The sequence below is a fragment of the Panicum virgatum genome, chromosome 4K (assembly GCF_016808335.1).
Source record: "Panicum virgatum strain AP13 chromosome 4K, P.virgatum_v5, whole genome shotgun sequence".
Taxonomy (NCBI): Eukaryota; Viridiplantae; Streptophyta; class Magnoliopsida; order Poales; family Poaceae; genus Panicum; species Panicum virgatum.
In genome coordinates this window covers 9,896,448-9,913,349 of record NC_053139.1, presented here as the reverse complement: position 1 = coordinate 9,913,349, position 16,902 = coordinate 9,896,448, and the positions used below count along the sequence as shown (strand labels likewise).

Genomic DNA, 16,902 nt, shown 5'->3' with positions numbered 1-16,902 from the left:
TCAGGACTACGCGAAACACCTTGATAGACTAACAGAGACAAGTAAAGTTAAAAAAATACTCCAGGACTCCCGGTTCTGTGATTTTGGTTTCAACGAAAGAACGGGTAGAGCTAAATTCTCAGCAATGTGCCAATGTGTATCGTATAACCAGCTGGTCAAAGGGTCCTACTGACTACGATCCATGCCTCATTCACAATCTTTTAGGAATCCAGCAGCCACAGGCCCACCTATTTCCCCACCATCGGCCAAAACATGTGTATGTACAACAGAGCGACCAACGCTTCTCTAGTTCGCGGCCTCCTCCAACACGGGCATGTTGTTGACTCCGCAGCCAGGGCACGTGTACTGCCGCTGCAGCTCCTCTACAAGTGAAGCGTGCACCTTCGCCAGTTCAGCTGCCCGCGTGTTCCAGGTTAAAGAAAGCTTTGGCGAAAGCATGGAGAATTGAGAGTAAAAATTGCATGGAAACAGCACTGGACACAAATTCAGGATATCCTCCAATCTCCTTCAGCTGCTTACTCTCTTCCATCACAGCCTCCATAAGAGCTCTCTTTGCTTGGATATTGGCCAGCTCCTGACGGACCTGAAAACAAAGATCCAAAATAATTGGTCTTTTTGAACAGGCTGGGCAATGTCCAGGGTCAATAAGAACCTTTCCCAACTAAGGAGAGAGCTCTGACAGTTGATATGGACTAAAAATAGATCAGATAATAGCGCAAGCTCATTGAACTGAAAGTTTTTAAAGGCAAACTGCTCTTTTGAATTTAGATGATGTTATGCATCATGCGCATCCTTCTGCCTGAATGTCAGCCATGGCCCTTGACACTGCGCTGCCTACTAGTGTTTCTAATGCTCAACAGCCTTAGGCAAACACATGTACAGCTCGACAGTTCATATAAAATTGTCTGCATATGCATAAACCAGACAGCAGAAAGCATTTTGCTCCACATTTGTCAAAATGCAACTTGTGTCATCATCTGTGTACTTTTCTTGATTCATGAACTACAAGGACAGCTTAATATGAATTTTGCAGCATGCTATCTGACCAGTGAACATCTTCTACTGGTGCAATTCAATGTTTTTTACCATCTAATCTTAGTAAAGTAATATACAGAGCATGTCATCAGTCATTCAAGTATCACGTGATTCACAACCCAGTTTTTCATCAGTGTGGTCTTATGAATAGGATAATGAAAAGATGTCTGCAGATCTGTGCTTAATCAGTTAAAATTGTGCAGGTAAATATAATTCGGTACTTTGGGAAGAAACAGACCTTATCATGATCAAGCAGATCTTTTTTATACTCTCCTTCCAAGAGCTGCACCTCAGCATCAATGCTGCTCACCTTATCAATCAAATCTTTCAAAATGCCTTCTGACTCCTCAGTTTCAGTCTTGTCTTTGACATGTTGACCTGCAAGGGGGACATCTCAGAGTCTAAGATAGTCTAAGAAATGCATCTGACTGAGGATAAAGGATCTTTGGACTGATTCTGGAAGATACACTTCAGACATCAGATACTAGCGCTACAAAGTTCGGCAGAGAAATTTAGAATCATAAGTATATAGCCAACTCCAAATTGGAGCATGGTTTCTTCATCTTATCAAATAATCACATTTTTTGCTTACAATAATAGATGAGTTATCAGCCATCAACTTGTGATGCAGAACTATTCTAGATAATAATGTACAGAGCCAGTTTGAACAAATTGACATAATTAAATATAGCAAATGTATGGATGCAAATATTCAAGCCCAGTGAAGCATGCAATCCTCAGACTTCCAAGCAGGAAAAAAAGCTATGTGGAAGAATAAAATAAAGAAATGACATGAACATCACATATTTCAAGGAACCCCTTGCATGGTTCAGGTGGTATGTTGGCACGTCGCATTATGATTTTCCCTGCTTAGTGCTTACCTTCTGTAGACTGCAGCCCAGAGTGATTGTATTCTGCTAATTCTAGAGAGACCATCTGTTGAAATTGCCTGAAGAAGAGGAATATTATTTCTCTTTAGATAATTAACAAGCAAGTACTACCTTCCAATAATTAGCATTATAGTAATAACAAACCGAACAAACTTATAAACAAGTTTCAGCTAGCAAGCAAATGCCAAATTGATGAAAGTTGGAAACAGTAAAAGTAGAAAGTAATAAGAATCATATTAGTGCCCTTTTTGTGCAATGTCATGTCAAAACTGAACCACTATGCTACCCTGCATCTCATTTTCTCAAGAATTTGATGTTAGATCCTATGGATCGTCTAGGAGTAGATCAAGCGGGTTAGAACCTTGATTGAGACGAAAAACCTTGACATACTTGCCTCTGTTTGCCGATTTCCATGGCCTCGCCGTGGAGGTCTGAGTACGTCGGGTAGTGGAAGCAGTGGCGGTGACGTCGCGGTGGTGACGGCTCTCTAGCGATGGCGTGGTGGCACTTCCCGACGCTGTCAGCCCTCCCTCTCGATCAGTCTAGGGTTTGAAGTGGGAACCGTGGCGGCAGCAACGAACCTCATCCCCATAGCTGCCAGTCCCCACCTCCTCTTTATAGGGCTGCGCGACGGGGGCCCACCAACCTCTTCTTGGGCTGGGCGCCCCTGATCAGGGCGCGAGTCAAGGGCCCAAAAATGACCGTTGGGCCAAGTCTGGTGGAGATCAACCTAACATTCTCCCCCTTGATCTCCTCTTATACTTTCAACTTTATATCTTTTACTTCTTTTCATATTTCATCACAGATTAATGCATAGAGCAGTTTCATCGTCACGGTCGGTTGCCAATAGATTCAACAGCTACAATACATGTCTTTGTTCTGAAATAGATACTTTAACTTTGGGGCCCTTTATTGTCCGGAAAATATAGGCTATACCATAAACCCATGTCGACTGTGTGTTCTCTGTACACACTGGGCGGCAAGCCTTTAATAAGTGGATCCACAAACACATGTCTGTCATTCTTTTACTCAATGCATTTCAACATTATTCCGGACTTTCTCCTTCACAACGTATAACTTTGTGTCAATGTGTTTGGCACCACAGTTGACTCGTTGTCATAGGAGCAAACTACTTAAATGGTTATCGTTGTTGTCAACCATTATCAAACTCCGGGTTCAGGTTCCCTTAACCATTTTGCCTGTCCCTCGGCCTCGTATCATGCTATACCATGTCTTTGCATCACATTGATGTTAATTGTTTGATTTTGGAGATTTTCCACACAAAAACTCCAAGTGTGAAAGTTAGCGACAATTGTGGATTTCGCTATATATTTCACAAGCTCTACTTTTGTACTCACAACCCTTTGAGAATACTTGATCTTTCCAACTTAGCATGAGGCCGACATTCTTAATTTTATTCCAGTGATCTATATCTGGATTGAACTTTTGCCAAAATAACCCGGATAAACAAAGTATGTCAGGGTAAGTTCTTTACTTGCGCGCCTATAAAGCTTCCAGCAGCTGAAGCATTTGGAACTATTTCCATTTCACATTGGTTCCTAGAACACTAAGGTTCCCAAAACTATTACCCTTGACGATAGGAACAGGCATATGTTTACTCATTCGCACACTTCATTTCTTTAGAAGTTTTCCTGAGTATGCCTTTGCAATAACTATAATACCCCTTTCTTTTATCTCGATGAGTCTCAATTCGTAAAATGAAAAATTCATCACCGAGATCAAAACTTGAGGACAAGAATTCTTTAGCTATAACAATATTTTAACACCACCACTAGAAAGCAGGATGTTATCTTCATTTAAGATGTGGAAATCAAATTTCCCATTATTTGACTTTTCTATTGTCCTCTTCAATTTCTTTTAAAACCCAAGTTTTCTTACTATCTCATGAACTTTAGATATTACTGTCTCATGGCTTACTTCAATCCATAGATGGATTTACTATTGTGGTAAATCGTATGTTCTTTCTTCTCTTTGACTAAAACTTTTGTCACAAATTTTGCTTTATATCTTTCAACATTCCCTCTGGAGTCACATTGTGTTTGTATGATGTCTCTTTCAGGAATCACTTCTTTTTCCATGACCTTAACCCATGGAATTCTCGTAACTCTTCAAATAGGGTGGAATCAACATCCATGTGTTTTTCTTTACTTTGTATGGGGCTGCTGTTGCTCCTTTTTTTTTTGCCAAATGGCTATGGACTAAATAGTCTCTTACATAACAAGACCCTTCTTTATATTATTTATCTTCTTTAACTAACAACAGGTGTTGTATACAACATCAACAAGTATGAGAAACTTATTGCTCCTGAATCATCGAAGACTTCTCTTCAAGGCTTAGGTCTCTACATACCATACTCCCCCAGACTATTCCATCTTCTGTAACCCCAGACTATTCCATCTTCTGTAAAGATGGAATATCAGTAAATCTCTTGTTTGGGTTCAATCTGTTAAAGACTTTATATATGCTCTGAAGCACTGTCTTACTATCTTTGAGGGTTATCCAGTATGAATACTGAAATTTAGCTATTTCTTTATATAGGGGTATCAGTATAGTGACCGTTGTACTCCTCCTGACGGTCACATTCATTCTTTAATAGATCATCTCTTGCTTTCAATGCACATTACAGGGGAGTATGTGCATTAACTGTCTCATATTTCTCCCCCTCGAAATGTGGCTTGAACTTTTCTGCCACAATTTCGAAAACTATTTACAACTTTTGTGAATGAGGAAACTTTAATTACTTACTTCATCCACATGATTATGTCATGCAGAATAAAGTAATTATTAGTTCGTATGGGAGTACTTTTTACTCATTTCACTTTAAGAACTCAACAGAGTCCTTTATTTCATATGACAATTCTTTTTCATCGTTTCACTTTAAGACCTTTTGCAAGTCACGCTCGCATATCACTTTTATCTTGAGGTTCGTATGTAACTTTTCATTCTTTTTAAACTCATTGAGTGCTTAATCACTGTGACACAATAGAAGTGCCCAATCATTTCTAGAATAGCAAAGCTACTCCTAACTTTTCTTCCAGTATGAGATAAACCAACACATGAGTCATCACAACTTTCTCCTGCCATACAGGATTGGCACTATGCCAACTTTACCCCGTCATGCGGGTATTATTTCAATTTTTTTTATACATAAATGTCAGAATTGGCTCATATCAAATTCAGAAATAAATCTGAATATTCCATGACACACATGCTTAACTCGACGTTGGTCAAATTAAACATGTATGACTTATCACAATTTTGAATGAACTCAAAATGAATTCTTCTTGATCGAGAGAACATAAGAGAATTTGTTGAACTAAGCTCTTATTGCTCTATCTTCTTTTCTTGGATCAATATCCACGAGTACTTTTCTTTTCAAGACATTCTTTAAAGAGAATACACTTTCTCTTGTGATGACCTTCTTTCTTTATGAGTCGCAAGTACTCCGTTCATTTTCTTTTGTCCCTTCAAGGACTACATGCAAATCTTTGTCTGAACAGACAACAATTAAAACTTTAAGTTCTATTCTATATCACCGTTGGGCAGAAATGGAATAATCTTTTACATTAATTCCATATCACCGTTGGGCAGAAACGGAATTAACGTATGAAAAACTCAATAAACTTTAAAACCATATATTTGCTACTCAGAATTAAATTCTCCCGTTGGTTCGAATTTAATTAGAGGATAATCAACTTTATTGCAGCGAAAACTAGAAAAAATACATTTCTCTAGTTTAAGAGCAATTCTTTATCTACTCTCTGAAAAAAAAAATCACTATGATGCAACATTTACCATGGACTTTAAACTTTAAGCTATAACTCATAAAAATTATAATATTGTTATCATCAACGTTGGTCAGAAAATAACAATACAATAATTAACTTTAGATTTGTCTCCTTTGAGAATTATCTTTATAATTTCAATGATGCTCAACTTTGAGACTTCAAATGGCATAAAAATGCCAAAACTCAACTTTGACTTTAAACAGCGGAAGCTTTTCTATCTTTTATGGCAGCGAAAACTTTTCTTTCTTTTCTGAAACAATATTTTGTACTCATTTTCTCTCTAAACAATTTATCTCGTTGGTTCAAAATTGAATAGAGATAAAACTATACAAAACTTACTCAAAGTAAGCTCTTTAAGCATGCTCTAAAAAATAATTCTCCCGTTGGTTTGAATTAAAATTAAGAGCAATAACTTTGAAACTTTACAGCGGAAACAGATAAAATTTCTACATTCAGAAATATTATTGTACACTTTAATTCTCTAAACAATATACACGTTTATGCAATATTGAATAGAGAACAAAATTCTAATCAAAATCATTAACATATCAGTCAAAATGCTTCTGAAAAAAAACCCTTAAAACTTTCTTTACTGTGCTAGAGGTCCGGCCAGTAAACCGGCCCATGGCCTGCTCGCGCGCGGCGCTTCCCCGCGCCCAGGCCGCAAACCTGGGCCTGGGCCGGAATTTGAGCCCGCAGAGAGCCCCCCTTGGGCTGTATCTAGACCTTGAGCCGGCAGATGCTGATGGCCGTCGGATGTGATCCGACGGCGGTCCGGCTTTTGCGCTCGAACAAAACCGACGCGCGCGGCCTCCCCTGAACCCTAATTCCATTTCCCCTCCTCCCATTTCTCTCTCACACGAGCAGCGTCGGCCCCTGAGCAACGTCGATGTCGACGGACATGGCGGCCGGGGAGGAGCGGCCGGTGGTGCCGCTGCGGCTTCCTCGCCGGCGCGCGCGCTCGCCGGAGGGTGAGCGCGCCGCCGTCGAGTGAGCCATGGGTGGCGCCCTTTCTTTGCAAGGGCCGCGGGTGCACGCCTCCGGCGTCCCGGCACGGCCGGCGAAGCGCAGGTAGGTCCCGCGAACCTCAAACCCTAGGGTTAGGGTTCACTGTTTGCTTTTCTTTTTCGATTCGAAGATCGATTTCGTTTTCGCTCCCCTTCTTCCCTAGCCTCGCACGGAGCATGAACCGAGGGCCGCCCATGGCGTCCAGGGAGAGATGGTGGCGCCGCCGCCGGTCCCTTCGCCGGCGCGCGTGCTCGCCCTCGGCTGAGCACGCCTCCGTCGAGCGGACTGGGCGACAGTGCCCTTGCCCCCAAGTCCGGGAGCGCCTTGCCCGGCGGCTCTGCTTGGCAGCAATGGTGACGGCAGAGGTAAGTCCCGCCGGCCCTTTTCTGTTTATGGTGAGGGTTTCACAACTTCGATTCAATTCGAATCAGCTCTTTATTCCTTCTTCCGATTGGAGATCGGAATGATGTTGTCTTTCGAACCCACTCAAACCCTTTGTCGATCTGAGATCGATGTTTTGCCCTCTGTTTCTTTCGATTCGCGGACGAATCTTCTTTCCTACACTCGATCTACTCTCTAGATTGGCTCTGGTACCATTGTTAGATCCTATGGATCGTCTAGGAGTAGATCAAGCGGATTAGAACCTTGATTGAGACGAAAAACCTTGACATACTTGCCTCTGTTTGCCGATTTCCATGGCCTCGCCGTGGAGGTCTGAGTACGTCGGGTAGTGGAAGCAGTGGCGGTGACGTCGCGGTGGTGACGGCTCTCTAGCGATGGCGTGGTGGCACTTCCCGACGCTGTCAGCCCTCCCTCTCGATCAGTCTAGGGTTTGAAGTGGGAACCGTGGCGGCAGCAACGAACCTCATCCCCATAGCTGCCAGTCCCCACCTCCTCTTTATAGGGCTGCGCGACGGGGGCCCACCAACCTCTTCTTGGGCTAGGCGCCCCTGATCAGGGCGCGAGTCAAGGGCCCAAAAATGACCGTTGGGCCAAGTCTGGTGGAGATCAACCTAACATTTGAATGTCCAAACAATATATCCTAGCCCTATAGAACAAAGTTAAGCACCAATGCCGCTACACGCAAACTGAAAAAAGCGATGCAGCGTCAGGTACAGTTTATTTTATGATTGCCTCAAACAACCAAAAAGTCATCGAAGGCAAAACACCCATTACATACCTTATCTTAGCGTTCATCTCATGCATCTGGCTGATGAAATCGTCCCTGCAACAGTGAAATAAGTGCGAGCATGATCAACAGCCAGCAACAAAAATACAAAACTATCAAAAGCGCCACATATGGAACATGTTGCAGAGCACCAAGGCATTAGACTGAGTTCATACTGCTCACCTCTCACTGTCTCCCTTGCTCTTTTGGAGCAAATTCATCAAGCACCGAGAGCACATCCCCACCAATTACAATTCGAACCATACATCCAAATAAACATATGTCGATTTAACAATACAGCAAGAAAGAGCCCTAGTTCGCTGCGAATTTCGAATCCCTAACCTTGAGCGCGTCCAGATCAGTGCCCACCTTCGAGAACTCCTCCTGGAGACGCGAGATCGTCGCCTAAACGCACCGATGCAATTCAGATTACGAAACCAGGCATTAGCAAGCGAGATAAATCGTCGGTTTTCGGGGGCGAGGCGAGACGGGGAGAGAAACCTCTAGCGCCTGGATTGTCGCGGCGGCGATCGCGGCCTGAGCCTGGCTCCCGCGGAGCTCCTGCTCCGCCGCCTCGCGCGCGCGCTTGGCGGCGTCGAGCTCCGCCGCGGCGGCGTCGGCCGCGGCGCGCACGTCGGCGAGGCGGCGCCTGAGGTCGCACAACCTGCGCTCTGCACCACACACACACACCAAAGAGGGAGGCGGAGCGTCCGGTCAGCGCGGGCGGGCGAACAACCCTACCGCTCTGCGACGGTGATGGGGGGAGCGAGGGAGGGGGGTTTGCGTGCTTACCGCCGTGGGACTTCTCGGAGGCGAAGTCGCGGATGATGGAGAGGAGCTGCTTCGGGGTATCGCTGCCCGCCGCCGGCGCCGGCGCAGCCATCTGCGCAGCAGTGGGGAGAGGTCGGGGCACGCCCTTCTGGAAGGTTCGGGAAGGGAGTTTTCCCGCCTTTTTCGATGATGAGGGCGGAACGGGGAATGGAATGGGCTTGAAGGCCCGATTGATCACTGCTGCTGTGTGGAACAAACAAATGGGCCTTAAATCTGCGTTACAATTTGGTAGCTTCCACATTGGTGGCAAATTTGCTAAAACTTATGTCATTCATGTTAAATACGATTGCTGCGAATTTTTAACCTGTGCCATTGAATGCATAATTTCTGTGAAACAGGAAGAAATACGAAGGAATATTTGTGTCTTTGCCCCTACTTTGCAATGCAATTGTAATTTTACCCTCATTTTCCTTAACTTTGTAATTTTGTCCTCGCTATTCACAATTCAACGTGATTTTTCCATACTGAACGCGATTTTGCCCTTAGTCAACGATCAAACATGGGCAAAATTGCAGTGAATACAGGCAAAATCATGTTGACTTTTGAATAGCAAAGACAAAATAATAAAATTTTAAAAAATGAGAATATAGTTATAACTACACTGCAAAATAGGGGCACCGGCGACCGCCCTCCACCAACCACCCCTGGACAGCAACATTTACCGTGTGTTTGGTTGCGGGATCAATGGGTTGGGTTGGATCCAACCCGGATTTTGGGGACGGAGCCAACCCATCCATTGTTTGGTTGTACTTCTGATTTTGGGGACGGAGTGAACCCATTTCATGTTTGGTTGGAGGAATTGAGAATACGGGTTGGATGGCACGATAACACCGTTAATGAGGGTCCCACTTGCCACCAATGGACCCCACCTGTCAACCTCTCACTTTTTTCTTTTTTTTTATTTTTTTCTCTCCCTTATCTTCTTCCTCAGCCCGTGCGCCCGGCCCCCCGCCTTGCCCTGCGGCGCTCGCCGGCCCCGGGCCGCCTCCTGGCCGGCGCCGCCCCCCACCCCCTTCTCCCTCCCCTCCCTGGCCGGGCGCCGCTCCGCCGCGGGCGCGAGCCACCGTGGGCAAGCTCCGCCGCTGGCGCGAGCAGCCGCGGGCCGCCTCCTGGCCGGCGCCGCCCCCCACCCTCTTCTCCTCCCTCCCCTCCCTGGCCGGGCGCCGCTCCGCCGCGGGCGAGCTCCGCCGCTGGCGCGAGCCGCCGCGGGCCGCCTCCTGGCAATGTGTTTGGAGGATTTTTGCGCATGAAATGATAAGTTAACAAGGTGTTTAGGGCTAAATAAGGGTCCAGGGACTTGTTTGTAATTAGTGAAAGGACTTGATTAGAATTTTGGGGAATGTTCGGGCTATTCTAGAAAATGGTAGGGGTTTATTTATAAATATGTTTATATGGTGGAGGGTTTATTTGTGAATAGGAAATTAGGAAGGGTTTCTTTTGTAAAAGAACTAGAGAGTGGAAGGATTCTTAATGAAAAATGAAAAAGGGCAGGGGGTCTGTGCAAAAGCGCATGTCTCCTTCCTCCCCTTTCTCGTGAAACAGGGAAGGGGGCAGCGCGACATCGGCGGCGCCTGGGCCGGCGGCTCGGTGCGCGATGGTGGCCATGGAGTGGGGGAAAAGAGAGAGGGAGGTTCGTGGGGTCGATTCCCGGCCGTAGCTCGGGCGGAGGTGGTTCGTGGAAGCTTGGCCACGGCGGTGGGCGGCGACGGCCCGGAGCTGGGGGGAAAAGGGGAAGGGAGGTGAGGGGATTCTATTGCGCCCCTTACCTTGGGCAGAGGTGGCGCGAGGCGGCCGGGGCACGGCGGCCGGCGGAGGCGGGTGGCAATGGTGGTGGTGGCGGCTCTGTGGGCCGGGAAGGAGGGCTAGAGGTGGCTGTCGGCATTGTGGAGCTCAGGAGCAATGCGGAGGCCTACTTATAGGCGGGGTAAGGTGGTGGAATGGGCGGGGAGAGCGGTGCGGCGAGCCTTAATGGTGCTCGGTGTCGTGGCGCGACGGCGGTGCGATTCGCGGCGGCACCAGGACGATGCGACGGCTCGAGCAAGGCCGAGCGGCGCGCTGGGCACTGCAGGCTCGTGGAGCACGTGGGTGCAGTGCGCGCGTGCTGCCAGGGCACTGTGCGGCCGGCGGCGAGGGCGGGGCGCTGTTGCGCGGCTCTGCTCACGCGAACTCGGGCGCCGAGGCGGCACAAGTGACGGGACGGCAGCGGTGAGCGGCGCGGCGTCGTGGTGCGCGTGGGCGCACAGGCACGTGCGCGTGCATCGCGTGGGGGGGCGCAGCTGACGGCAATGGCGGGGCGGGGCATCGCCGAGGCATCAAGCGGTACGGCGGCGCAGCGGGACGGGACGGAAAGGGGCGAGCAGAGGCGGTGCGGCTGCGAGCCGGGAAGGCGGCGTCTAGGGGAGCTCGGTGCTGGGAGAGGGGCCGGCGAGGGGGCGCTCGGCGTGCCGCACGAGCTCGGCTCTGCTCGTGCCTGCGAGAGAGGAAGGATGGAGAAAGAAGGAGGAAAGAAAAGAAGAAAAAGGAAAAGGGGAGAAGGGAAAAGAAAAGGAGAGAGGGAAAAAAAGGGAGGGGCGCCGACGGGATTCGCAGCGGCGACCGCGGTCGGTCGAGCACGCGTGCCGGTCGGCGACGCGTTGCGCGGAACGAGGGAAAGAAAGCGATAGGAATTGTACCGATGCCAGGATGGCAGGTCGCCGGGAATAAATTCGAGGGATCAGGGTCTCGGGCGATAGGGATTTAGGAAAGTTTCGAGCTCAAAGATGAAAAGAGGTTTTGAAAATTATTTTTAGCGTGTGATTTATCTTGGAAAATTTTCGGACTGTTACAAACCTACCCCACTTAAAATGAATCTCGTCCTCGAGATTCGGCTGGCTTCTAAAGAGGTGGGGAAACTCCTTCTTCAGGGCATCTTCACGCTCCCATGTAGCTTCTTCTATTCCATGTCTGCTCCACTGAACTCTGCAAATCCGTACTTCGGAGTTTCTTGTCCTCCTAGTGATAGTGTCCAGGATCTTGACCGGTATTTCCTGGTATCGCAGGTCTGGCTGCATATCTATCGCTTCTACTGGCACATGTTCTGTCTCGGGTACCCTCAAACACCTTTTTAGTTGTGAGACATGAAACACTGGGTGTATATCTGACATTTCTTCTGGTAGCTCCAGACGGTATGCTACGGCTCTGACTTTTTCAGAACTTGGTACGGTCCAATGTACCGAGGGGCCAACTTTCCTTATACTTGAAATCTTCGAGTTCCCCGAATAGGTGAAACCTTAAGGTAGACGAACTCTCCCAGGTTGAAGCTTATTTCTCGTCTATTTTTGTCTGCGTAGCTCTTCTGTCGAGACTGGGCGGCCTTCAGCTTTTCTCTAATCTCGGCCACTCTTTCTTCTGCTTCCTTTATGAGTGTGGGTCCGACTAGGGTACGTTCTCCAACTTCTGACCACATCAGGGGAGTTTTGCATTTTCTCCCATAAATGGCCTCGAATGGTGACATGCCCAGGCTTGCTTGATAACCGTTGTTGTATGAAAATTCCGCATAGGGCAAACTCTGCTCCCAATCCTTGCCATATATAAGGACACATGCTCTCAACATATCCTCCATAATCTGATTGACCCTTTCTGTTTGGCCATCCGTTTGTGGGTGATAAACAGAGCTGAAATCCAATTTGGTGCCCATGGCTTTATGCAAGCTTTTCCAACACCTAGAGGTGAATTGGGTCCCTCTATCTGAAACAATTCTGCTAGGCACACCATGTAACTTTACCATATTATTCACAATAAGCTTAGCTAGCTTTTCTCCACCATAATTGGTCCGCACGGGTATGAAATGAGCCGCTTTAGTGAGTCGATTCACTATTACCCATATGGAGTCATGTCCTTTCTGTGTTCTGGGCAAACCCACTACAGAGTCCATTCCTATCTCATCCCATTTCCAAACCGGGATGGGTAGGGGTTGCAACAATCCTGCTGGTTTCTGATGTTCGGCCTTGATCCTTTGACAAGTATCACAATGGGCGACAAATCGTGCAATATCCTCCTTCATTCCATTCCACCAATATTTTTGTTTTAAATCCATATACATCTTGGTGGATCCTGGGTGGATGGAGTATGCCGAGTTATGGGCTTCATCCATGATTATTTGCCGGAAGTCTCCTTCCTGGGGCACACAAATTCTATTTTTATACCATAAAGTTCCCTCATTATCCACTCTAAAATCTGGTGCCTTATTTTCTCCAGTCTGCATTCGGATTTCCATTATGTCCTTGTCCGAACTTTGGGCCTTTCTGATTTTGTCCTCCAGAGTGGGTTGGATGCTCATCTTACGAATGGAACCTCGAGGGACAATGTGCATATTTAATCGTGCCATCTCTTCCTGCAGATGGATATCCTTGGGTCCACAAGATTTTCGGCTTAAGGCATCGGCTACCACATTAGCTTTGCCAGGGTGGTAATGAATTTCCACATTATAATCCTTAACCAGTTCTAACCACCTTCTTTGCCTTAAGTTCAAATCTGTCTGGGTGAAAATATATTTCAAACTCTTATGGTTGGTGTAGATCTCACACTTATTTCCAATTAGATAATGTCTCCAAATCTTGAGGGCATGCACAACGGCTGCAAACTCCAGATCTGGGTAATTCTGCTCATGAGGCCTGAGCTGTCCAGAAGCATAAGCTACTATCTTCCCGTCTTGCATGAGGACACATCCTAATCCTTGTCGGGATGCATCACAATAGATGACAAAATCTCGATGAATATCCGGTAGGGTCAGCACTGGGGCGGTTGTCAACCTATTCTTCAATTCTTGAAAACTTCTTTCACATGACTCTGTCCAGGTGAATTTCTTATCCTTCTTGAGTAGTTCTGTCATGGGCCGGGCTATCTTGGAAAATCCTTCAATGAATCTTCGATAATACCCAACTAATCCAAGAAAGCTTCTGATTTCACTAACATTGGTCGGTTGCTGCTAGTTGGAGACTGCTTCGACCTTCTCAGGGTCCACTGCTACTCCTTTCGTGGTCAGAATATGACAAAGGAAAGCTAGTTTCTCAAGCCAGAATTCACACTTGCTGAATTTGGCATATAGCTTATGTACTCTCAGCTTTTCCAATACTACCCGCAGATGTTGCTCGTGTTCCTGGACACTCTTGGAGTAAATAAGTATGTCGTCGATAAAGACTACGACAAACTTATCTAACTCATCCATAAATACATTGTTCATGAGATTCATGAAATAAGAAGGTGCATTGGTGAGTCCAAAAGACATCACCGTAAACTCAAACTACCCGTAATGGGTGACAAAAGCTGTCTTTGGGATGTCGCTTTCTCTAATCTTGAGCTGAAAATATCCTGACCTCAGATCAATCTTGGAGAAGTACTTGGCTCCTTTTAGTTGATCGAAAAGGTCATCGATCCTGGGGAGGGGGTACTTATTTTTGATGGTAACCTCATTCAGTGCACGGTAATCTACACACAACCTCATACTCCCATCCTAATTCCTGACAAATAGGACTGGGGCTCCCCAATGCGACGAGCTTGGTCTGATGAAGCCAATTCGTTGTAGTTCTTCCAGCTGCTTCTTTAATTCTGTCAATTCAGAGGCTGCCATCCTATAGGGTCTCTTGGCTATAGGAGATGTTCCAGGGACAAGGTCGATGACAAACTCTATATCTCTATCTGGTGGCATTCCGGGAAGTTCTTCAGGGAAAACATCTGGGTACTCATTTACTATTGGGACTTCTTCCAAGGACTTGGCTTCCATGCTAATCACCATTGGGTATGGCCCACTTCCCCGTTTATGGCAGGTCACTCGTACTCCTTCTGGGTTAGTTAGGTGTACCACCTTGTCAGTACAACCTATGAGACCATTGTGTAGGCATAACCAGTCCATTCCAAGGATCAAGTCTATTCCCTTAGACTTAAGTACTACTAGGTCTGCTAGAAATTCTACCCCACTTAAATTGATCCTTACCCGTAGACAACCTAGTTGACACTTGATGTCACCTCCAGGCGTCTGGGTTAATAGGGGTGTTTTTAGTAGTACTGTAGGTATTTTATGCTTATCCACAAAACTTGACGATATAAATGAGTGTGATACTCCAGAATCAAATAATAATGTTGCAAAAGTTGAGCTGACTAGTAACTCACCAAGTATCACTCCTTGTGCACCCTGAGCCTCCTGCGCATTGATGTGGTTGACGCGGGCTCGTCCATAAGGCTGCTGGTTGTTGTTGTTGTTGTTGCCCTTGTTGTTGCTGCTGATGGGGACACGGTTAGCTCCGGATACAGGTGGCCTAGGCCCATTCACCGAGTTGGAGAAGACCAATGCAGCAGGCTTGTTTTTGGCATACGGGCAGTTGGCAATGTAATGCCCTGTCTCACGGCAGTTGAAACAGGCCCTCGCATTGTTGTTGTTGGTGGTGACTTGGCTTGCATTGCTCTACGGGGCCTTCATGGTGTTCTGGCTCTTGAACTGTGTGTTAGGGGTCTGTGGGCCTGTCACCTAAGACTGGGCCCTATACTGTATTGGGGCCTGAGATCTTGGTGCAGTGTAGCTGAAGCTTCTTGGTTTCTGAAAGCGGTCCTGCTGGCGGGCCTTGCTTTCCAGAAACTTGCGCTTGTTATCCTTCCTTTCTTCAGCTTTGACTCTTTCTGTGAGGATGGCCTTATTCATCAGAGTGTTGAAGTCCAGGTAGATCTGAGGGGTAAGCAAGGTCCGGAGTTCTGGGTTCAATCCCTTCTTGAACATGTCCTGCTTCTTTTCATCATTGTCCACTTCCTCTGGTGCATATCGGGCCAGCTCCTTGAACTGGTAGGTGTACTCTTCTACTGACATGCTTCCTTGCTGCAGTGCGCGGAACTCATCCGTCTTGCGCTTCATAGTGGCCGAGGGAATATGATAGCGGCGGAACTCCTTCACAAATTCCTTCCAAGTGATGGTGGAGGCATCTTTGGCAGCGGTGCAGTAATTCTCCCACCAGGCTAAGGCAGTCCCGGTGAGTTGGCGAGCTGCCAAAAGAACTTTGTCTCGATCTTGGCATTTGAACAGCTCGAGCTTCCTCTGGATCACACATAGCCAGTCGTCTGCATCCAAGGGGTTGCTGGATCCATCAAAGGTGGGTGGCTTGGTCCTCAGAAAAGCTGTCAGCCTCCCTTTTATATCTCAAGGGGGCGCGTACATGGCCGTTGGGTCCCCGACAGGTGGGCCCAACGATGTAGTATACAGGCGGAGAAGATCTCGCCCTGGATTTCCTTCCTGCTCCTGGAATCCCCCGTTCAGCATGTCCAGGTGCTGTCTTGTCGATACGGCACCAGGCGTAGCTAGCGGCGTCGCCTGCCACGTAGCTGAACGGGCCGTGTAGCTAGCGGCGTAGGTGGCATGATGGAAAAGTGCCGTGCCGTCGTATCCTATTAATGCAGTAGACGGGCTCTGCGCGGGAGCGGCGCGGGCGGCTCACTGTGTACCTTGGTAATATGCGGTCTACAGTGAGGCCTGACAAAGGCTGCCCCGCGTGCCGTGGCGGCAGAGCACGCCTCATCCACCGCATTGAATGTGGTGGGTGGGCGAGTCTTCCAGTGAGGACTCGCGCCCGCGCCACGGAACACGTGGCGGCTCCGGACCCCCCCCGGCGGTATGTTAGATCTAAGCGTGAGGGAGGTCCGAATGGGTGCGGGGAGGTCCCGGACCCTTATGGGGGTCCGAGATCTAGGTGGCTGGCTCGGTGCCTCCCTTCCTTAGGGACACGTGGCGTCACCGGACCCTACCCCAAGCGGGGAGCGGGTTCGGGGCCGTTGGCCCATTTAGGTAAGGGCCTGACCCGTGGGGCCCGGCTGCTCCGTCCCTTACCACATAGTTATGGATGACAACACAAGCCTTGCCTTGCTACAATAGAAGTGGGTACCCTTGCTACAGGGTACCGACAGATGTCGTGGCTCTAAGAGGAGGGCCACAGCCGGGTGGCGTAGTGCACCTGCCTAATCCCTGAAGGTGGATACTCGGGAAAGTGCAAGCTATTCGACAGATCTACCCCTCCCGCAAGAACACATGAACACTCGAGGATTTTAGAGTGGTTCGGGCCGCCGGAGCGTAATACCCTACGTCCACTTGAGAGTAGTCTTGCTCTTGTGTCGGTGAATGAGTCTATCCTCTGCCTTCCAGTCC

At 47.6% G+C, this 16,902-nt stretch overlaps 1 protein-coding gene across 1 annotated transcript; it reads right to left on the bottom strand.

The window, feature by feature from the left end:
• Positions 1-42: 42 nt before the first annotated feature.
• Positions 43-8,888, bottom strand: LOC120703004. The gene is made up of 9 exons (XM_039987013.1): positions 8,703-8,888; positions 8,412-8,581; positions 8,253-8,315; positions 8,094-8,113; positions 7,923-7,967; positions 1,917-1,984; positions 1,274-1,413; positions 495-583; positions 43-403 (listed from the first exon to the last, which is right to left on the bottom strand). The coding sequence occupies exons 1-9, from the start codon at positions 8,791-8,793 to the stop codon at positions 286-288; spliced, it is 804 nt and encodes a 267-aa protein (XP_039842947.1). The 5' UTR covers positions 8,794-8,888; the 3' UTR covers positions 43-285.
• Positions 8,889-16,902: the final 8,014 nt, after the last annotated feature.

Excerpts from the sequence above, each read along its gene's own strand:
- LOC120703004 (XM_039987013.1), bottom strand. The coding sequence starts at position 8,793 with ATGGCTGCGCCGGCGCCGGCGGCGGGCAGCGATACCCCGAAGCAGCTC. Across the intron at positions 7,968-8,093 it reads AGCAAGGGAGACAGTGAGAG|GGACGATTTCATCAGCCAGA; the intron begins GTGAGCAGTATG and ends TCACTGTTGCAG. Across the intron at positions 1,414-1,916 it reads TGGGCTGCAGTCTACAGAAG|GTCAACATGTCAAAGACAAG; the intron begins GTAAGCACTAAG and ends TCCCCCTTGCAG.